At 40.1% G+C, this 23,788-nt stretch overlaps 1 protein-coding gene and 1 pseudogene across 1 annotated transcript; both read right to left on the reverse strand.

Moving 5' to 3' along the window:
• Window positions 1–2,575: 2,575 nt before the first annotated feature.
• KCTD12 (potassium channel tetramerization domain containing 12) lies at window positions 2,576–6,984 on the reverse strand. Its single transcript, XM_089680384.1, has 2 exons — window positions 6,852–6,984; window positions 2,576–6,757 (listed from the first exon to the last, which is right to left on the reverse strand). Exon 2 carries the CDS (start codon window positions 6,750–6,752, stop codon window positions 5,778–5,780), a length of 975 nt encoding a protein of 324 aa, XP_089536510.1. The 5' UTR covers window positions 6,753–6,757; window positions 6,852–6,984; the 3' UTR covers window positions 2,576–5,777.
• A 7,321-nt stretch (window positions 6,985–14,305) lies between these two features.
• LOC149459905 (U2 spliceosomal RNA) lies at window positions 14,306–14,422 on the reverse strand (annotated as a pseudogene).
• Window positions 14,423–23,788: the final 9,366 nt, after the last annotated feature.

The raw sequence follows: 23,788 nt of genomic DNA on the forward strand, positions 1-23,788 counted from the left end.
GCTCAGCGTCATATCCAGAGGTTGTCTTTGGGAAATAGACGTATGAGTGCTGCCAGCATTGCTGCAGAGGTTGAAGAGGGGGGGTCAGCCTGTCAGTGCTCAGACCATACGCCGCACACTGCATCAAATTGGTCTGCATGGCTGTCATCCCAGAAGGAAGTCTCTTCTAAAGATGATGCACAAGAAAGCCAGTTTGCTGAAGACAAGCAGATTAAAGACATGGATTACTGGAACCATGTCCTGTGGTCTGATGAGATCAAGGTAAACTTATTTGGTTCAGATGGTGTCAAGTGTGTGTGGCGGCAACCAGGTGAGGAGTACAAAGACAAGTGTGTCTTGCCTTATAGTCAAGCATGGTGGTGGGAGTGTCATGGTCTGGGGCTGCATGAGTGCTGCCGGCACTGGGGAGCTACAGTTCATTGAGGGAACCATGAATGTCAACATGTACTGTGACATACTGAAGCAGAGCATGATCCCTTCCCTTCAGAAACTGGGCCACAGGGCAGTATTCCAACATGATAACGACCCCAAACACACCTCCAAGATGACCACTGCCTTGCTAAAGAAGCTGAAGGTAAAGGTGATGGACTGGCCAAGCATGTCTCCAGACTTAAACCCTATTGAGCATCTATGGGGCATCCTCAAATGGAAGGTGGAGGAGCATAAGGTCTCTAACATCCACCAGCTCTGTGAAGTCATAATGGAGGAGTGGAAGAGGACTCCAGTGGCAACCTGTGACACTCTGGTGAACTCCATGCCCAAGAGGGAAAAGGCAGTGCTGAAAACTAATGGTGGCCACACAAAATATTGACACTTTGGGCCCAATTTGGATATTTTCACTTAGGGATGTACTCACTTTTGTTGCCAGCCCTCAGAATAACTCAACATACAGCCTTTAATGTTTAGACATTAATGGCTGTGTGTTGAGTTATTTGGAGGGGACAGCAAATTTACACTGTTATACAAGCTGCACACTCACTACTTTACATTGTAGCAAAGAGTCATTTCTTCAGTGTTGTCACATGAAAAAATATAATAAAATATTTACACAAATGTGAGGGGTGTAATCACTTATGTGAGATACTGTATTTGTGATTATAGGACTGAAAGCTTGTCCTTCTTTAATTCTATAACATAACTCCAAGCAAGTATTGGAGAAAGAAATGGTTAGCTAGTAGTGTGACATTTTCACACAAAAAACAGCACTTTTTGTGTCTATCAATTTTACAGTCACTGGAAATTAGCTTTCATATTAATTTCACACATGCTTACATTTTTTTCTTCGTAAATAAAACAGTTATGATCATGGTTATTTGAAGATATAAAGGGGCAGCCATTTACATGTTGATGATATTAATTTTATAAATACCACATGCAATATAAAGAGTAACTTGTGTTGGAAGCGATTTCTTGTTTAAAACTACACTTTGCATTCAGTGTGTCACTTTGAAGATCAGCATTCAACCAAAATGGTTGAGTAAGACTTACCATTTCCACTGATAGGCTTATTCAGAAAGACAGAGCAAGCAGATAGTGATGATGTGCACATTCCAGAAACCTACAGCTACCATTCAGAAATGCACATTCCAGAAACCTACAGCTACCATTCAGAAACTAGCTTTCACTGATCTGGCTACAGATAAAAATCTGAAATCTGGTTTGTTGCCATGCCTTAATACATTTGGCACATCTTCACTGCCCTTTTGCACTGCTTGCTGAGATACCCACTAAATTTAATAAACATAACTACATTAGTGTAGTTGACATTTTTGCCAGTTGGTAACCACTCTCCAACAAAGGCTTACATGCATTTGTTATACGAGTAAATTATGAAAACATAGATTGCCCCATTCTGTGTTGATGGATTTACATTCAACAGATAGAAAGTAAGGAAAAAAAAGTAAAACCTATTTCAGAATTAACTTTACTCAACAAAGATACTGATGATGTCAAATAATCTAGCAAAAAAATACCAACTTATCTGACAGTGACAACCAAGATTATTCTGCCTTATCATTGGTAACAAAACATGCTTACATCTTTGAAAGAATAGGAAGATGGAGTTAATTATTTTAAAAGATTGCAAGATTTGTACTGGAAATCAATAAGGCAGTAGGATAAATAAACAATATTTGGCATTTCTAGATTAGGTCTAGAAATTTAACGCATACAAAAAGTACTAAAAAAACTAAGTCAAACTATCGAAAGAGTTGAATAACCACTTACCCTTAATCATATAAGAATATATATGACAACTGGGGAAAAGGAGTCTCCCCTCCCCCAATTTTGATTATTTTTCTTTTCTTCTCACATTACCGATATGTCTTTGGATTCAATACCTACTGTGTATAATATTATGCATGATGTACCATATGTTCACTGTTGTGTCATATCCTTGGACTATCAAGGAATCCCTTATCTTCTGTAACCCCTAATAATATTGGATTATCTTTTATTCCATCAGGTTAACATATACTAAACTTCAACTACTGAGTTTTTTTTCCCTATAAAATTACTTTAAAAATGTAACAAAAAATGAATATAGTTAACGTAAATGAAGACAACTGGAAACAAATTTTACTAAACATTGGAACTTTATTAAAATCAGCAACAGGACAGAAAAGTCACTTGTGGGATCTGCATTATGTCCATTTGTAAAGCATATTATAACCCCACTGTTTATAGTTGAGACATATGTTTGTGCTAAAAGTACTTTTACATTTATTGATATGCACGCAAAGATTATGCAGGATACTGTGCTATTATAGTATGCTTTCCAAAACTGTATGTAATATTTCAAGTGATATATTGAAAAGCTAATTCAGTATAACTTTAATATATACTAATATATATATATATATATATATATATATATATATATACACATATATATATATATATATATATATATATATCTATATATCAATGTCCTTAAGATAATTATGTTACACCAGAGCAGTAATATATGATTAGAAAACTAAATGGTTCCTTTAAAATGCTTTTATTCTATATCTATATACAAATATCTCTTTCTCCTCTATAGCGCCCTTAAAGAGAATCATTCACTATGATGAACTAAGTCAGTAGCCTGAGCTTAATTCTATTCACAATGTTGCAACATTGCATTCTGCAAACCAGTACCAGGAAATCATCATTGCGGAAAGGTGCTGTAACTTCAAAGCATATATATTTTATCAGTAAAGAAGAATACAAAACTGTTAGTGATCTGGACAAGGGGTAATATATTGTAAACATCTGGTCGTAGTAAATAGAGCACTCACATATGTTGTCATATTGGGCCTAAAGTGGGCAACTATACAACAGAACCCCAATCCCAATCATTATTAAGCTCAAGACTATGAGAAGCTGCAGGCTATATGACATAAGAACCATTAATATTATTTCAAGATTTTTGATATACAGAGGTAATGGTAAAAATATTTTACACACTGTAGACTATATATAATTTAAATCACTTAAGCATTGGTTTTATTCAACTACTTGTAGCTGGAAGCAGTAGTGAAAATTACAGAGAGCAATGGTTCCCTTCTAATTAAAAATACATGTGATGGCATCTATGTTTAAAAGGTTGCTAAAATGACCTAGTTGAAGCAAAACAATATATTTGCTATTATTGTTAGTTTTGTTTTTATTGCTAGTCTGAAATAATGATGCTTTGTAGTATAATAAAATAGAAATATGTTACATACATTAATATCACCATTGAGATCATATGACTGGTCTAACCATGGATAGAATGCATATAAATTAGAAAAAAATGACAAATGTCTGTACTGCGCAGCAGTTCCTTCCACAAATAAAGGGATGAGCTTTGAATTGTTTGCATTATGAATTTGATCTTATTGCAAGAAAGCAAAAACACATAAATTATTCAATCAATGCAATGGCAATCTTTGGTAAAGCCATGGTTGTCTGATCTGATTTAAGTGAGAAATGATATTTCATAGATTCATACTTGTCTGTATGCTGTAGAATATTAATGACTGATTAGTGTATTATGTGCTTCTGCAGACACCAGAGAGCTTATCAAGGCAAGTTCAATGCATATCAAAAGCTGCTGCAGTAATAGAATTATAAATCATTTTTACTCCACTGCCTCTGTGTGTAGAGTGTGTGTCTATGTGTGCATGTGCTTCTGTGACACTAGAGCAGCGTTTTCACCCAGACGGACCTGAATGCACATACATTGATTAGACTTGTGCCTCTGCCTATTGACACTTTTGCCCCCCTATGGAAAAACCTCGTAATTCCTTCTATGAGAAATGCAGGTCACAGATGTTAATTGTAGATTCCAATCCATGAAATAAAACAGAACCCAGAAGAAGCAGAAGAATATATATCCTCTTCTTTACAGTAGGAATGCCCTGTAATGTAACCGTCTTTATACACCAAGTCATTTTCTCTAAAATAACAACTGGATATCATTTGCGCAGTATGAGCGAAAACATTCCATTTGAATTAAACTGAGAAATATGGCACACATTTCAAAAGGCAACTAACATATTTTATGCACATCTAAGCTGTTTACTTAGAGAGGTCAAAAGCTATTCTGTAAATAAGCCCTTTAATGTTTTGTAATTGATTTCCGAAAGTTATTAATCACAGAGCTTGGGTACTAAGATCTCTTCAGAACACTTCACAATCAAAGCCAGAAAAGTATCAACAAAAAGAGAAAATGAAAATCACTAAAAGCCTTTAACCCTTAAAATACCACTGCTGGCAAAAAAGTTGTATTAAATTTTATTTTGAAAATATATTTGATAGCATCAAGCACGTGGAAATAATCTGCAACAACCAATCACTGCCTTAAGAAAAAGTAGCTTTTACTGATTTATGATTGGTTGGCATTGGTGACTTCACGTTATTGCTCATTGTGCTTGTTTAATAAGACTATTTAGATCTGATAAATATGACAAAGCCATTCATACTGTGTAGTATATTACATTTACAGTGTTTTAGTACAACCAAAAATAACAGAGAAAGCTATTTTTGTGTTCATTCACGTCACAATAATGGGAGTGGTTTACATGTGTTAAAATATTAGCGCAAACAACGCTTGAGATCACCAAATGACTACAAACAAACAAAGTAAAAAGATTTTTTAGTTGGTTAAAAAGAAATGACACAATGGACTGGATGCTGCCAACATTCGAATGCAATCAGCCAGATGCTTAAGACTGCTGTTTTCTATGGAGTACAGCCAATTAAAGGGCAAAGGCTTCCTTCAAAAGCTCTGTCTTTCCCAACCTCCAGCTATAAGCTAAGAAGCATTTGTTAGATATTTTGCCCTCCCTCACATTCCTAAACAGATAAATTTTATGCTGTCTTGATAAATTCCAACACAAAGAAGAAGAAAAAAAATAACACCCACACATAAATTAAAAAAAGGGAAAGACAGCGAAAAAAAAAAAAAAAAAAAAAGTGTGTGTGCTTGTGTGTGTCTCCCCTTATGGCACAAGATTACTGGTGCTGTGTAGCAGTACAAAACAGTTCACTTGCAACAGAATATTTCTTAATACATAAGGGAGATCTTACAGTAATTCACCACTTCTTCGTTTACCGAATATTGTGTTGTCCAGGAAATGAATTCTTACTGACTTACAAAGAAAGAGTATGAATACGGTTATACCAATCTCACATGCATATGTGCCTGAAAGCAGCATCATTTGTTATGGATTGGAGATCAGAAGGCGGACTATATATGGCAGAATGAGCTTGAAAGTGTGTTTCCTGTGCATTTCAAATGCTTAAAAGGTTCAGTCTCTGCAGAAGACATATTCAGTGTAGCTGGTCCACACTTTGTCCTCACTCTGGTCATTGCTGGCAAATGCACATGTCCCTGTGGAGCTGCATGCCACCATATGGAAGCCAGCTTCAGATAACTTGTCAAAAGCCTGCTCCAGAAAGTTAAACTTAAGGTAGTACCTGGATGTATACCTCTCAGGAGGTCTATCAGGATCCCGACTTTCATTTAAGGTTTCGCCAAACACTTCTTTAGCCAGAGAGGTTTTGCCACAGACAGTGATGCGTGCCACTCTTCTGAACTTAGCATCAGCTTGTGCCTCCCTTCCTATGGTATAGGAACCTCTGTAGCCAACTGTTATATATCCAGATCTTCTACCTTCAAGTGACTGGGATGGAGTGAGGCGAGGAACTGAGGCAGGACTGCAAGAAGAGGATGCATTAAAACGATATGGATCTAAAGTAGGGGAGGGGACCCCAGCTGCAGGAGATGATGAGGCTGGAATGCCTGCTGTGTCCAAATCAGAATCTTGACCTGCTGCTGGTGTGAGGAGCAGAGGAGGCTCTTCACCTCCTATGGAGCTGTCCTTACTGATTCGCAGAGGGCTCAGGCGTTTTACTAGTTCAGGCAACTGAAAGTGCTCAGCTTCTCTTTGTAGGCGACTTCTTTCTGGAAAGTAATCAGGCAGAACAAGCTGCAGGTCTCTCAAGTAATCCAAGATATAACGGAACAAGAAGCCATCCCGGTCAAGGAAGAAACGGCCTTTGCTGTCCCTAGCCAACTCTCCTGGTTTCTGCTGAGAGAACATACGCCAGAGAAGGGAGTCCGGCACTGACACTAAAGTTGTGTGTCGAGTCACATAAACTTGTCCGCCAACATTTAGTTCCACTATTTCAGGGAACAAAACATCAGTGGACATGGCCACTGTGCAACTGCCTCCTCCACCACCTCCATTGGGTAATCCACGTGCAGTGTCTGGCAAAGCCATGGCAGCTGGAAAAGAATAAATGTCTCAGTTATCCTACTCCCCAAAAAATTGTTTGAAAAGGAGATAAAAAGCAAAGAAGAAGTCTAACTACTTAAGTACATCAGCTTTGGATTTAGGGCTTCAAGTATCCGTCTCTGCAGGTTAGCTGCCGAGACTGCAAGATGCAGCAAAGGCAAAGAGCAGACTGCCTTGTTTCCTTGTTCTTCTTCTCCCTGTGTTTCTGATTGAGGAAGCTGGCAGGATCTGTGTTTTTATGTAGAATTGCACACTGGAGGCGTGGGAGGGAGGAGGGGAGGGAGTTACAGAAAGCACAGACACAGCTGATCACATACATAGAAAGGGGATGTGTGCAATTCAGGATTTGCATGTTGTGCAGATGTAACCCTGATGTTTTCAGAGCAGGGAACGTGTACAGTTCTGCTGTTCTCTTACCTTTCTGGATTTTTCTCTCTCTCTCTCTCTCTCTCTCTCTCAATAGCCAGGAAAGTAAAAATAACTTGAAGTTTCAGGTATGAAATGCACATTGTGTCTTCTGACTCAGAATATGTAGCTTCCCACTCTCAGCTGTTCCTGCAGTTGTTAGATTAGAAATATGTCAATGCACAATGTTATTTGCTCTGTCACTTGAGCTGCAGAAATGCTGACATATCACAAAGATCACCCATGCAACACCACCAAAATACATGTCAAGATATGTTCTTCCAGGCATATAATTGATAGGACTGATCTGTACCCTTAATATTACTGAATGATTTATATGCAAATAAGTATGTACACAGAGTCCTACACACAACAGCACAATAAAAAAAGGAGGGCTATTTAAATGACAATCTATATATATAGAGAGAGAAAGAACAAACATAATGAGATTTATTTATGACACAATATAAATCATATCTGCCCATATATCATTACTGTGAATAAAACAAGTAACCTTGCTCTTACAATGTAAAATATAAAATTACAACTTTGACTGCACAGCATCACCTAAAGTCTTTTAAGATCTTTTAGTATCTTTAAAAGTCTAAATAATAATGCCGATATGTCACAATATAAGCTTTAGTCCTCATGCACACTGGACGTTTTTACAGCGGCTGTTTTTGGCTTTAGACTTTTTTTCTACAGCCAGCATGTTATCCTATGTGTCCATGCACACACAGACTGTAATCAATGTTTTTTGGCAGGGATGTTTTTTGGCTGGAAATAAACCCCAGGACTAGTGGGATTCGAGAGGAGTTTTTTAGCTCTAAAAATGCTCTAACACTGAAAAACACAGCGTTTTTTTGCTTTTGATGTTTTTTTCTACAGCCATTAAACTCCCCAGCATGTTATCCTATGTCTCTATGCACACATAGGCTGTAATCAACTTTTTTGGCTGGGACGTTTTTTGGCTGGAAAAAAAACAGGACTTGTGGGTTTCTAGAGGAGTTTTTAGCTGTAAAAATGCTCTATGCTGAAAAACGCAGCGTTTTTTGGACTTTTTTTGACCAAAAAATTTTTTTTGTAAAAAGACGCTAAAAAATGCAAACGCAGAAAAACGCAGCTAAATGCTAATGCAAAAACGCTATAAAATGCTGAAAACCCCACGTTTTTAACGTGACTTTACACAGCTAACGTTACCAGTGTTATTAAAACACCCCGTGTACATGGAGCCTTGCTTTTTATCATTAAAAGCCAGCCCTTGGACTTTAGTTAACCACTTCCATACAGGGCACTGATTAGCTGTGATTTGGCCACAGCTAATAACATGACACAGCTAGGCTGTGATTGGCCCAGCTTGTGCATGTGATCGCTGTGACCATTCACAGCTAGACACACTTGTACACAATGGATGGCATGAAAGGAAGCCATCCATTGTATACAACTGTCATGTGACCTGCTGTGATTGGTCACAGCAGGTCACAAGGTACTGGCAACGGGGCCGGTACACAGATCTGTTATCGGCCATGTCCGAGGTACACGGCTGGTGACAGATCACGCCACTGCGTGGCCCTGCGGGCAGGCCCACTGCGTATACCTGAAAGGACGCCATATGGCATCCATCCGGAGGGACGAGCTGTTCGGCCCACCGCCATCTGGCTATAGGCCAGGCGGCAACTGGTTAATATGTCTAGGCTGTGATGAGGTCATCAGTTTGCTGCAGGTAGGAGGAAGCATTTCCTCTGCCTCCTCTTCCCCAGTGATCAGACTGCAGCTTTGTAACTTTGTAGGAAGATGAGTGGCTGAAGCTGGGGCTTATCTGACATTTGTGAACACAGCCAAGAACTGCACAGATACCAGAAACGACATCAATGATTATGATATTTTGGACCTAGCATCCCAGTGAATGTTAACTTTGAATAGTGCCCAAACAGAGTAGATGCCTTCCTTCTGGATAATAAAGCCTTGTTCACACAGGGCATACAATTTAATACGTCCATGCAGGCAGTCCTATTGATGTCTATTGTGACATTGCACAGCCACAGCTGCTATGTCCCAAATAGACATCTATGTGGATGCAGGTCCCCGAACTCACACTGTCTGCGTTTGGGGACCAGCACCTACACGGATGCCATATTGGACACAGCCGCTGTGACCATGCAGCTGCTGCATCCCTATAGACATCAATGAGACTACCTGCACAGGGGTGTACAGAATACCTGTACAGGTAAACAAGGCCTTGCACAGACGTACGGTATTGTATGCCCTGTATGAACAAATCCTAAAGCTGACAAAGGTGTTGCCAGGGGGAATATTCTGACCTCTATGACAGATAAAAATTACTTACATACTACCCAGCAAGCTTACACTTAACATGGTAAAATCTGATGCTAGGTCTACTTTGACAGTGAGCAAACAACTAAATACGAAACACAGAGTTTAGGTTAACACATGTAAAAGGACTTACCTAGCATATGATTTGTAATTCTGTGCAGGGACTTTTGTGATTTGAGCACCCTTGCCAGAAGGCATACCCAAAACTCCAACCTACATTGTAGCAGCAGCAGCACAGCTGAGTCAATAATACACATCTAGCCTGGTAACTGGAAAATAATGAGCCACAGTACTCCGATGAGGTACTACTGTGCCCCCTATGCTCTCTCATGTTGTCAGCATCTCCACTATCAGCGTATGTGCACTGTGGAGGAGCTTGACTGGCCTCTATTGCTGACCCTCCATCTCCCAATTTGTGTACTTCTGCATGTACAGGGGATCACAGGAAGCTAGTATGAAGACAGATTTAGGTACAAGCACTATCTTAAAAATACCTCCATCAGTCCACAGTCTCCAATTGGCACTAAAAGTCCAGTGTTGAAACTTGTAGTTCTGGCTCTATACAGATATCACAAGAGGCCATCCGCATCCCACATCCTCCATTCAGAAAAGAAACTCTTGTATTCTTTACAATAAATGCAAGGTTTGATTGGAGTGAGATTGTGCCGTTCAGTCATACCCCTCCATTCACAGACTATGGTTAATCCCTTTTTCCCCTACTGCCAAGTACTAGGACTGCAACATCATTTCCTGTTAGCAGAGTGGATCCAGCTCTTCTGACAGCAGAGGATCCTGGGACTTGTGGTCCTATAGCCGATATATACTGTAGTTATGTGTGCTGATTGAACTACATCTAACAGAGATCTGGGGAACCACAAGATTGCTAGGAGTGTGATATATTTTACAGCAAGGAACTGGCTTGCTCTTTTGGACATGATTCATAACTGAACACAATGGTACTGTCAGTCTCCTCCAGAGACAGATTACTGACTACTACTGCTGGACTCTGCTTGCCATGCTAACAGGCTGTCAGACAGTAACTCTACGCTTCTCTGTGAACAGCCAAGAGCCTGTGCAAGAATCCTGCTCCTAGGAGGTTGCGCTATACATGGGATTGGTGAGCTGGAGGATGCCCAACCCCTTTCTGACAACACTCTAGAGATAATGCATACAGATTCCTTTACACTTCAGTACCAAGAGATCTTTGCTTTGAACATTTACCACAGCCTATCTGTTATCTTCATTGAATTACTATTACTCACTATTGTATATGGGCCCCATTGCTAGCAGAACACAATGGATACTATCACATCAGGAACTTTAAACATCTCAGGAATCACGTAGCTATTTCTAGTTAAAGGGACCTCTTCGCATCTAAGCCATTGCTATTCATATCAAGGTGTCTATACCCATTTATATCATAATATACACTATATTTGCAAAAGTATTTGGACGCCTGCCTTTACACGCACATGAACTTTAATGGCATCGCAGTCTTAGTCCGTAGGGTTCAATATTGAGTTGGCCCACCTTTGCAGCTATAACAGCTTCAACTCCAAAGACATGCTGGTAGGTTAATTGGGTCCTGTCTAAATTAGCCCTAGTATGTGTATGTATGGATGTAAGTTATGGACTTTAGATTGTACGCCCCTTGAGGGTTAGGGACTGATGTGAATGTAAAATATACTGTATTTAGTATTATAGTGCTGCGTAAATTGACAGCGCTATATAAGTACCTGTAATAAATAAATAAACTCCTCTGGGAAGGCTGTCCACAAGGTTTAGGAGTGTGTATATAGGAATGTTTGACCATTCTTCTAGAAGCGCATTTGTAAGGTCAGGCTCTGATGTCGGACGAGAAGGCCTGGCTTGCAGACTCCGCTGTAATTCATCCCTAAGGTATTCTATCTGGTTGAGGTCAGGACTCTGTGCAGGCCAGTCAAGTTCCTCCACCCCAAACTCGCTCATCCATGTCTTTATGGACCTTGCTTTGTGCATTGGTGGGCAATCATGTTGGAACAGGAAGGGGCCATCCCCAAACTGTTCACACAAAGTTGGGAGCGTGAAATTTTCCTAAATGTCTTGGTATGCTGATGCCTTAAGAATTCCCTTCACTGGAACTAAGGGGCCAAGCCCAACCCCTGAACAACAACCCCACACCATAATTCCCCCTCCACCAAACTTTACACTTGGCACAATGCAGTCAGGCAAGTACCGTTCTCCTGGCAACCGCCAAACCCAGACACGTCCATCGGATTACCAGTTAGAGAAGCGTGAATTGTCACTCCAGAGAACACGTCTCCACTGCTCTAGATTCCATACCTTACACCACTGCATCTGGCTCTTTATATTGCACTTGGTGATGTAAGGCTTGGATGCAGCTCGAAAAACATTCCATGAAGCTCTCTACGCACTGTTGTTGTGCTAATCTGAAGCTGCAGAATGAAATGAAAACGAGAAGCGCACCAACCTTGCGCATTACCTCAGTAACCAAAATTTATTAGTTGTAAAAAATATACTCACAAAAAGCTAATGAAATCAGGCATGTAAGTCCTCACAGGGACTTGAATATAGCGTGAATCCCATCAAGGGAATGGGTGTTCAGTATTTCTGACGCGTTTCGAAGGGAGTCCCTTCTTCATCAGAGCTCAAGGGACTCCCTTCGAAACGCGTCAGCTATACTGAACACCCATTCCCTTGATGGGATTCACGCTATCTTCAAGTCCCTGTGAGGACTTACATGCCTTATTTCATTCACTGTTTGTGAGTATATTTTTTACAACTAATAAATTTTGGTTACTGAGGTAATGCGCAAGGTTGGTGCGCTTCTCGTTTTCATTTCATTCTGCAGTATTGGTTGGGCTTCCCCAGCCTCGTTTTGGAGCCGCACAGCCCTTTATGCATTGGTGGACGATTTCTCCAGGCCTGGTTCCATCTATTCGCCACCTGTCTGAGTCCTAGAGCGCAGGAGAATTCGTCTTTGATTTACTGTGGTGCTAATCTGAAGGCCACACAATCTTTGGAGGTCTTTAGTTATTGACTCTGCAGACAGTTGGCTTTGTTATAATACCACTAACAGTTGACCGTGGAATATTTAGTAGCAAGGAAATGTCACAGATGGATTTATTGCACAGGTGGCAACCTATCACGGTACCATGTTTGAAATCACTGAGCTCCTGAGAGTGACCCGTTCTTTCCCAAATGTTTGAAGAAAGAGTCTACATGCCTAGGTGCTTGATTTTAAACACCTGTGGCTATGGAGATGATTGGAACACCTAAATCCAATAATTTGGAGGGGCGTCCCAATTCTTTTGGCAATATAGTGTGTGTGTGTGTGTATATATATATATATATATATATATATATATATATATATATATTTAAATACTTCTTTGCATTGCCTATTATGATGCCGGTGGCCCAGAGTGAGCTGATAAGTCAAGTCCCCCCCTCCCGCTGCTTGTGTTGCAATTACATATTTACAACATAACATTTGTGACCGTATAATCTGTTAACCATTGCTATTTGGTGATTTCCATTTTATCAGTGTTTTTCTTTTATTCGTTAACTGGGCATGTACCTCCTAAACCTTCATTGTGTGGTCTACTCTTTTGAACGAGGCTCTTAGGTGTTACTAAAGAATTGTGTCTCTTATATTATTATTTCATACTGTTGAAATATGTCTGAACTCAGAGCGTCAGAGGTGTCAGGAGACTTGTGAGGCCAGAGCAATTACAAGCATTATCAAGCAGCCTGGGGACAAGCATTATCAAGCAGCCTCTGCGGGGGTAGCGCTACATAACTTTATAATGTTTACAGTTGTATATGTTCTGCTCAGACATTTATTACTTTCCTTTTTAAGTTATTGCTGTTCCTTTAATGAATACCTTGTCTATATATGCCTTCACTTGGCAGACATTGTTTGTACATCACCCTTTATTTTAATCCAGGGGTCTCCAAATTTTCTAAACAAAGGGCCAATTATTTTTTTTTTTTTAAGTCCGCGAACGTGCGTAAAATGAAAAACCCGTAAGTGTTCACAAAAAACGTGCAAGCACAAAACACCACACAAAAAAGTGCACTTAGGGGTGTGCTTTGTCCTTCCCCCAAAGGGGATGGACCTCTACCCTGTTCCCCCGGGGCACGAAGCTCCTGACAGGGGCAAGGTTCCCATGTGGTCCACCTAGCCAAAAGACCTGGTGGACCCCGTTCCTTGTGGCCAGCCACCAAGTACTTGGTAAGGGGGCTCTCCTGAAGATTAAACCCCCTAGGGACAGGGGAGGAAGGAACCAAAAGGCCACACATCCTCCCCCTAGACTTCAGGGTAGGCCCGAGGACCCACACCCTACCATCCTGTGAGAAAACGCACACAAAAGTGAAGAGTGACAAACGTGGGAGAAAATAAATTAAATAAATAAATAAGTGGCCATGCAAATTGTGCACTGGCCAGGCCCTGAGGCCCGTAGCAAAAATTGCCCAGGACTTAGCCAAAAGGCCTAGCCCTAAAAGGCGCAGTGCAAGAAAAATGTAGAATCAGTGACCATGTGCCTTTTCACACGTTGGGGTCCCACACCCAAGTGTTACTAAGAGCACCCCTGAGGCGACCACTCTCAGGGGGCACTGGTTCGTGGACTTTCTACCTCCCCGGCCCCTGGCCAGACAAGGTAGATCCATTCAAACCAGGAGGAACTGGGCCCCTCCGGTTTTTCAGGGGGAATTACTCCCAGGCCCCAGCAGCCTGTGGGTGCCTCGGTTTCTGTTCCAGCCTGTACTAACCATCAGGACCCCCATCCTACCAGCAAGGGTACTATACAACCAATCATCCCTGCAATCAGGAATGATGGTGGAGCACCCCTACTGGACACTGATAAGAACAGATACTACACTTGATCTTAGCCAAAAGACCGAGAAGGGCCAGTTATTGTCCTTCAGATTTAAGGGGCTCATATTGTGTCCAGTGGCAGCTGAAATTGTTCTGGCATCAGTGGGCGTAAACGGTGCATCTTTTGTATTAGGGTGAGAAATATTGCCCCATTGTTGGTGTCAATAAGAGGAATAGTGCCCTATCATTGGTGTCAATAAGATGGATTGTGCTCCATCATTGGCGCCATATTGTTGGTGTCAGTGGGAGTAATAGTCATCCATTGTTGATATTAGTGGTCAGATTTATGCCACATTGTTGGGGGAGGAATAATGTCTTATATCAGTGGGAGGAAGAGTGCCCCAAGGGACAGATAAAGGCAAGCAAAGGTCTGCATACAGCTCCTGGGCCGAAGTTTGGAGACCGCTGTTTAAAACCAATAAAAAGTTAATGGTAAAAAAATATTTTGGCAATATTTCAGCTTTAATATATAACTGTATTACATTTATTTAAATATTTTCTTAGAGTTAAAGGGTTAATTCACCTTTACCAAAAAAATGCCTGTGCAGATGAGGAACATCTTTGCTTTGGCCAAAGTTGAATAATGTCCTTGCTTTTATTATACAATATTTATGTACCTAATGAAGCCTGACTGGAAAATGCCTAGGACATTGCTAAGAGACGTCTATCTGTTACTGTTCATCTCCCCCATCACAGGAGTGAGCCCATTCTCTCTTCAAACCCTCTCACATGCAGTAGCTCTAAGCTCAGCATCTGAAAGCTTACTCCCGTGATGGTGAAGGGTAACAGTAACAGCTAGGCATCTCTTAGTAACATCCTAGAAGTTTTCTACAAGGCTTTATGAGGTAAGTAAATGGCCTACACCTATAGCAAGGGCATTATTCAACTTTGGTCAAAGCAGCACAGTTAGTTTTTATCTACAGACGCTCCTTATCTGCAAAAATTCTTTTTGTTAATTAATCTTCCTACATTGGCCCTATCAAGCAGACTCTATGTTGTACGCAAAGGCAAAATGCTGCACTGTTACCCTTAAATAGATAAATAAATAGATGGTTGTTATGGGTTACTGCAAATTATTCTCTACTGTATAAAAGCCTCTTTGATAGAGGCTTTGACATTGCTAGTGACATAAGCTTCAATGAGGCTGGAGGAAAAGAAAGGAATTTAAAGAACTGTAACAACAAAAAGTCTGTTATAAAATACTAAAAATAGTAAAGAATTTAAAGTTCCAAAGCAAAGTATTTTTGTGAAGCACAGTATAACATTTTTTTTTTCAGAAAAACAAAATGTGAAAAGTAGGCATGTGGGGTATTTACTACACAACATGGTTGTATACAATATATGGAGGAGAATACATTACAGTATATGGAGGAAAATACATTAACTTTATACTTTAATATCAGGATACACCCATCTGCCTGTATGCCGCTGTGAGACTGAGCCAACCTCTCCCACCCCCTCCACAGCCCAATACACCAGCGAGTTCTGGAGGAGCAGAGCAGAGAGCTAGCGGCTAACAGTCACCACTCTGCTCACTGAAACCAAGAACTGAGCAGTCAGCGTTCTTTGATTGCTCAGTTATCAATCTTAGAGGCAGCGGGGGACAGGTGAGTATGAATTTTTATTTTTTCAAAGCCTGCACTTCTCTTTTAATGCATGCATTTCTTCTAGGCATTGATATAAATCATTCCTAAAGCATTTAGGAATGTTAACATTATGGGAATAATAATAATATTTACAATTATGTGAATATTTACTACAATTATCCAGATGAACTAAATAAACTGGAGGTGTTATTTCACATGATTAGATAATAATTGAAGTGAATCTTCACACATTTTTTTGTATGAACACTCTTAAATCCCTTAGTAAATCAGCCTCAAAGTCTCTGTTTAGTGATTTATTGATTGTCTGCTTAGCATAGGGAGAATTCACTGAGCTTAGAAAATATGGTGTTAGTGTCAGTCATCCAATCATGGAGAATTCTGTGTTTTTTTTATTTCCCTTGCACCTGATTCAACATGAAACAGCTTCACCTTAAGGCAGTTATACATAGATCGAAATTTGGCTAGTTAACCATGGACCAGCTGAATTTCTATCCATGTATGGTCAGGCTGGTTGTACACAAGTCAATCTAACGAATAACCTGTGTAAACGACTTGTGTATGAACAACCTGTTGTTTTTGACCAGTGCCACCGGCTATAGCAGGCAACACTGATCACTGTATTCTTATGATGGAGAAGGCTCCCCGCTGTCAGAATAGAAAGGCTCAGTGGAAAGTATTCCCCCATCCATATCATGTGTGTGGATGGGGGAATCACCCAGCCCTGTGGTACACACAATAAGAAAATTGGATGAAAAAACCACATTCATAATCTGATTGTTAGTACACAGCTTTCGAGAGCCAATCATGACAGTTTAGGCGAAAATATCTGAAGAGACAAGCATGAAAATTTTTCTCATAAGAAAACAACGAACAATTTTTGTGCAATTAGTATAGTATTTATATGAAAAAATCGAGTGACCAAAAGCACGCATGCTCGAAACAAAAGAATACATTACAGTACAATACAACGCATTACATCACTCCTGAAGTTGTATTCTGCCTTGTGAGAATTTTTGTAACTTTAGTAACTATTCATTTTTAATATAGTAGCATGCAAAAACAAAAAATGATGATCATTCATCTGATATTCTCATTGTGTGTACTAGGCAGTAATTACTAAGCTCAGTGAAAGGTCACTTTGCAAACATTTAGTTTGCTCAGTAAACACTCCCTATTCCTTCAGTAAAAAAACCAGTGTGCTCCACCTGAGCGGGCTAAAAGTCAGCTTTCTCTATGACCATGCAGGTCATTGTGTCCCCTCTCCCCTGCATTAAGCTCATTAAGCCCATTTCAGACCTCTGATCAGCACGGTACAAGCAGAATGGTTTTCCTCCCCCCCAGCTCCTCCTCTGGTCTGTGTACAGGAAAACATCAGAGCTGGGGAGGAGGAAGAGGCAGCTTCAGTCCAATATGCAGTGGGTTACTGTGACAGGCAGCTGGTGGGGAGATGTCAGCTGCAATAAAGAGACTGGATCACAGTGTGTGATACCCCATACACCCCTGATGCCCATGATGGCACACCCCCAACAGGCAAGTCACTGGAACCAAGTGCCGGAACTTGTTCTGGCACTGGGGTCTGCTCTGGGACTCAGCTTTGATTCGCTGGGATGCTAGGACTTCCATCAAATCTTGGGATGGTCCCGGCAAATCTGGGTCGATTGGGAGGTATGGGTGCAGGTCATTTACATGCCTCCTGAAACCTTACTAGAGAACTCCCAGGACATTGCTAAGAGAAGCATAGTCATTACTGCTCACCTCCACCATCACAGGAGTGAGCTCTCAAACACAGAGCTTAAAGCTACTGCATCAAGGGAGAGAAAGTGCATGTGAGGGGGTCTGAATCAAGAGCTCAGCCCTGTGATGGTGAAGGTGAGAAACGACTACATAGTTACATAGTTAGTCTGGCTGAAAAAGACAAAAGTCCATCCAATTCAACCATTAAAAAAAAAAGTTATAATTCTATACCCACAGTTGATCCAGAGGAAGGCAAAAAACCCAGCAAAGCATGATCCAATTTGCTCCTGCAGGGGAAATAAATTCCTTCCTGATCCCCCGAGAGGCAATTGGATATTCCCTGGATCAACTTTACCTATAAATGTTAGTATCCAGTTATAATCTGTGTATCTAGGAAAGAATCCAGACCTTTTTTAAAGCAATCCACTGAGCTGTTATATAACAGCCACCTCCCAAATAATTATTTACTTTTTATATATAGTTCCCCCACACTCCAATCAACACCTTCCCCTGAAGATGTGTAAACCATATAATAGTGAATAAGTGTTAGTAAACCTTACATCCAAAATAATCAAAAGTCCCTCAAAGTCATTATCACCAAAAGTAATCAATGTCCACTACAAAAAATTGCAATCAAAAATAATAATCCACTCCAAGAAGATGAACAGCACTTCTTTCAACGCATCCACCTCAAAAAAAGAAAATTCATATAGTGCATTACCCTTTTTTTTATATAAATAAATACACTTTCTATAGATTTTATATAAATCATACAGTGACTCAGTGAACCAAGTGAAAAATAAGTGAAAAAAAGTGAAAAACCGTGGGCAACCAGTGAAAATGAATATATAACATTCTTTTGTGCCACAGCAAAATCCAAAAACACCTCGGGATGGTGTACAATTCTATTTAAGTCAGGGTACCCTTACCAACCATCCACATAACATATGCCTATCTCACTCCAGGAACTGTACGGGCCAGATCTCCTGTGGATCAAAGGTATATCCTGATACCACGACACCCCCTAGAATCCTCAGGTACTCTGCTCTCAATATCTCCAAGAAAGCAACTAGACCAACATAGTGTAATACCACCAGACCAATTAACAATATGTACTTTATTCTCAAACTGCTCACATTGTAAAACTATAAAAATCGCTCTAAAACAGTGGAAGGAACCTCACAGCCATCCGGAACAGCGTCCAGGAACTCCTACACGTTCGTTTCCCTTCTCCAAAATGGCCACCGGTCGACTTCCGGTTCCGTGACGTCAAGACGGCGGTATTACACTATGTTGGTCTATTTGCTTTCTTGGAGATATTGAGAGCAGAGTACCTGAGGATTCTAGAGGGTGTCGTGGTATCAGGATATACCTTTGATCCACAGGAAATCTGGCCCGTACAGTTCCTGGAGTGAGATAGGTATATGTTATGTGGATGGTTGGTAAGGGTACCCTGACTTAAATAGAAGTGTACACCATCCCGAGGTGCTTTTGTATTTTGCTGTGGCACAAAGGAATGTTATATATTCATTTTCACTGGTTGCCCACGGTTTTTCACTTTTTTTCACTTATTTTCCACTTGGTTCACTGAGTCACTGTATGATTTATATAAAATCTATAGAAAGTGTATTTATTTATTTATATAAAAAAAAGGGTAATGCACTATATGAATTTTCTTTTTTTGAGGTGGATGCGTTGAAAGAAGTGCTGTTCATCTTCTTGGAGTGGATTATTATTTTTGATTGCAATTTTTTGTAGTGGACATATAATCCACTGAGCTGGCCAGAACCAATTCTTGAGAAAGTCTATTCCACATTTTCACAGCTCTCACTGTGAAGAAAAGTTTTCCGTGTTTGGAGATTAAATTTCTTTTCCTGCAGTCGTAAAGAGTGACCCTTGTCCTCTGTGATGACCTTCACTATATGAACCACTGATGTATTTATACATATTGATCATATCCCCCCTTAACCTCCTCTTCTCAAGAGAGAATAAATTCAGTTACTCCAATCTTTCCTCATAGCTGAGCTCCTTCATGCCTCTTATCAGTTTGGTTGTCCTTCTCTGTACTTTCTCCAGTTCCTCAATGTTCTTTTTGTGAATTGGTGCCCAGAACTGAACTGCATATTCCAGATGAGGTGTTACTAATACTTTGTACAGGGGTAATATGATATCTCTCTCTCTGGTGTCTATACCTCTTTTAATACAAGAGAAGATTTTGCTCGCTTTAGAAACCGCAACTTGGCATTGCATGCCATTATTAAGCTTGTGATCTACCAGATCCTTCTCCACCATTGATTCCCCCAGTTGTAACCCCCCCCCCCAGTATGTGTGATGCATGCATATTCTTAGCCCCCAAGTGCATAACCTTACATTTATCAACATTAAACCTCATTGCCACATAGTTGCTCAATTACACAGTGCGTTGAGGTCAGCTTGTATAGTTGTTAGTTCTCTTAGTGATGTTCTGGGAGTATTCCAGTCAGGCTCCAGGAGGTATGTATATTACCTACACATATAGGAAGGACATTATTCAACTTTAATCAGAGCTGCACAGTTTGTTTTATCTACAGATGCCCCTTATCTGCATAGGCTTTTTTCTTGGTAAAGGTGAACTAACCCTTTTATCCCCTTTCCCCCCTCCACAACAGCATATACTCACCTCCGTTCATTTCCCTGCCATTCTATTCCAGACCAAGGAGAGAAAGCCCTGTAAGTTTCAAATCACCTTGTTGGGTTTTACACACGGCTATGGACTTCTTCCCTGGCTTCATGTGGAAAGCGCTGTGCCAATCACAAGGCACCAGCACTGCCACTCGTGAGTATTATTAAATTCACCTACACAAAAAGATTTTCTATAAACTTTATTCATAGAGCTGGGAAAAGAGCGTGTCATATTTTTGTAGCGCACCCATGAGTGTTGGCTTTGATATATAGATACAGTTCCTACCTCTCTGGGGACACGCTCAAAATCCCATGACTCAGTAAAGTGGTAAATAACATGCAACTTCATTCAGTGGTCACACAATGAAAATAAGAGAAATGGTTAATGTAAACAGAGCAACAAGTTCAGTAATTACAAGTGGAATCACAGTTTTGGCAATAGACCACCAAATGGTACAATTTAACAGTTGACTTTATCTGATCTAGCTAAGCTCCAAGTTCCAAACCTTGTTGTTGACCTCAAGGGTCTGTGTTAGGATCCTCAACTACGATGCTGTAACAAATTCCATTCCAAAGCAACAAAACACCAACCATTATACTGTCTCTTTGTGTGTGATCCCTATATGATAATCCACCTTGAAGAAAGTCTCTTCCCAGAGAGTTTACTTCGCCTAGCAGACACTCTTGTAAAACAATTGTCTGTATTTATCCTGTGTGTGTATCTGACCTTGACTATGCTGTTGAGTCTATCACACTGGCTCCTGATGAAAAAAACTACCAACTGAAGATATGAAAGTTCTGTTTTGCAGCAGAGTATAGCAGTGCTAGAAATATGGGAGACAGTCATTGTACATCTATGTGAAGTACATGTGGTACTTACAATGCTGCAGTCAGATTTCCTCAGTCCTCTAGGGAAGGCAGAAGAAGCAGGAGGAATTCACTCCAACTTCTCTGCACTGTCCTCTAAGCACCCAAGAACAGGAATCTGACCAGGAGAATCTAGCAGGGTAACTCTCTAAAGTCTCTCCCAGCTGCCTCCCTCCAGAATCTTGTCAATCTCCTTTGTCCTAGACTAAACAGAACATTCCCACCTACAATGTCACACACCCCTCAGGCTGGTATATGTGTCTCCCTTTTCTGTAGCCGCTCCATAAAGGTAAGTTGCAGTTACCATTGTGGTGTAGTTGGAAATAAATTACTGTCAAGCTGTTATGAACATGAGTGCCCTCTAGTAGCAGAGAACAGTCTGTGGGAAATACGGGTAGTAAACAATTATTGTCACATAACAAATGAAAATGTCAGTTTTGCAAAATGAAACAATTCTGCTGAACACTTATACAAAGGGTAACATATCCAATGTCTCTGAGGTAGCGACATGTTTAAAATAAAAAAAAAATAAAAAAAGATACAGGGTTTTATTTTCAGTTTGTCGGGTGTTAAAATTTTATTGCTTTTCATTTTCTTTTTGAAATTTTTGGTCTTTATTTTTGTTAGTTTATAGCAAAAAATAAAAACCCCAGTGGTAATTAAATACCACCAAAAGAAAGCTCTATTTGTCTAAAAAAAATGATAAAAATTTAGTTTGGGTGCAGTGTTGCATGACTGCAATTGTCATTCAAAGTGCAACAGCTGAAAATTGGCTTGGGCAGGATGGGGGTAAAAGTGTTCGATAGATAAGTGGTTAAACATAACAGGAAAAGAAGAAAAATCTCAATAGGGACAAAGGTTCTAACACTCCCCCAAGGCAAATTAAAAAAGTTGCCTTAAAAGCGAGCAAAAAATGACATCTGGATGTTATACACTGGTCTGCCACTTTATATTTGTCCACAATAATCCTTAATGAGACACATCTAGCTCATTCAATTTCCCCATAAATATGTCATGATGGAGCAGTTTTCTGCAGGGGTAAGGTTTTACAGCATGAATTTGTGCATATATTAAATATCATCTGCTATATTTCAGGAGTGCTTAGAAATGTATCTCTGCTATAGTGGTCTTTGTCTTCTTTAGTGGAGCAGTACAGAAGATCTGACACAAATAGTGTTGTCCAGTATTGTATCTATGTCTGTGTTGGACTGCATGTTCTGCAGAGACTGCTGGGAGGGTGTTGTAGCAGTACAGCCACATTCTCCATCTCCTCTGAGATTCTAGATTTAAAGCATTGCAGACTTTCTGATGCAGCCCAGACGCCTTCTGAAATTAACCATTTATGCCTTACACTACAGTAAAAATCCAATTGTCTCTTCAGCTGAAAAATTACAAGGTTTGTAAAAAAACACATTTTAAAGAAGTTGGTAAAAGAGTTATAGAGTAACAGTGCGCACAAGCGCTAACAATTATGTCATAAAACCAAATAAGATTATCATTATTATTATTAGTGTAATGTTCACCCCCAAAGGGGCCACTGAGAATTTACATATGTCTCCCTTTGCTAGCACAAAGGCTGCCTGCTACAAACACAGCTCCATGCACACCGACAATACAGACTCAGTCTGAGGAATATCTTATTAGAATTTATTGCTGAATAACTTGAACAGGAGAGGGGTTCAGGGATCAGGATACAAACCTTCATCACCTCCCCTGCCAACTTCTGGACACCTCCATCCAGGGATTGGCTGGAGCATGATAAGTATTCATACTGGTCATTTGATTCTCTTTTTCTCTCTTCTTCCAGAAGAGAAAGAGAAATCAAACACCAAGCTAGGAAACCCTGACAAGACAAAAATAATGGATCACTGCTTCACTGACTGCAATGAAGTCAAATGCTAAATTTTGCCTAGCAGCCTAAGGAGGGTGCTTCATCATCATCATTATTATTATTATTGTTAATATTACAACTTCTCTTGTCTTTATATTTTGCTCGCTAATGAACAATATTGTTCAGTACTTGGTTGCTGTAGTAATGAAAGGGGTAAAAGGCTTGGAATTTGCACTAATTCTTTGGGACTTATACCCCTAAAAAGATCAGTTGATCTTGAAAAAGGAATACTAAGCTACTAAGGACAAAGTAGTTAGCTGAATAATTAACAGATTAAGGTTAAACCGCTTCTCCTCCTACTTCATTGAGTGGTCCCGTGTCTTCATAAATTCCCTGAGACTGAATAGTTTATTCCCCATGCTAGAATCACTATTAAGATATTTGTACAGTATATCACCATCATATCTTCTCTCAAGTGCCTCTTCTCTAGGGTGCATAAGTTTAATGCTTTTAGTCTTTCCTCATAACCGTGGTACTCCATTCCCCTTATTAGCTTTGTCACCCTTCTCTGGACTCTGTCCAGTTCCAGCACATCCTTACTGAGGACTGATGACCACAACTGGACTGCATACTCAAGATGTGGCCGAACCAGAGTTTTATAAATTGGCAGGATTATAGTTTTATCTCTTGAGTAAATACC

The sequence above is a fragment of the Staurois parvus genome, unplaced genomic scaffold, assembly GCF_062004578.1.
Source record: "Staurois parvus isolate SC_StPar_1 unplaced genomic scaffold, SC_StPar_1.0 ptg000243l, whole genome shotgun sequence".
NCBI lineage: Eukaryota > Metazoa > Chordata > Amphibia > Anura > Ranidae > Staurois > Staurois parvus.

What these genes read in the sequence shown, in the direction of transcription:
- KCTD12 (XM_089680384.1), bottom strand. Translation starts at nt 6,752, where the DNA reads ATGGCTTTGCCAGACACTGCACGTGGATTACCCAATGGAGGTGGTGGA.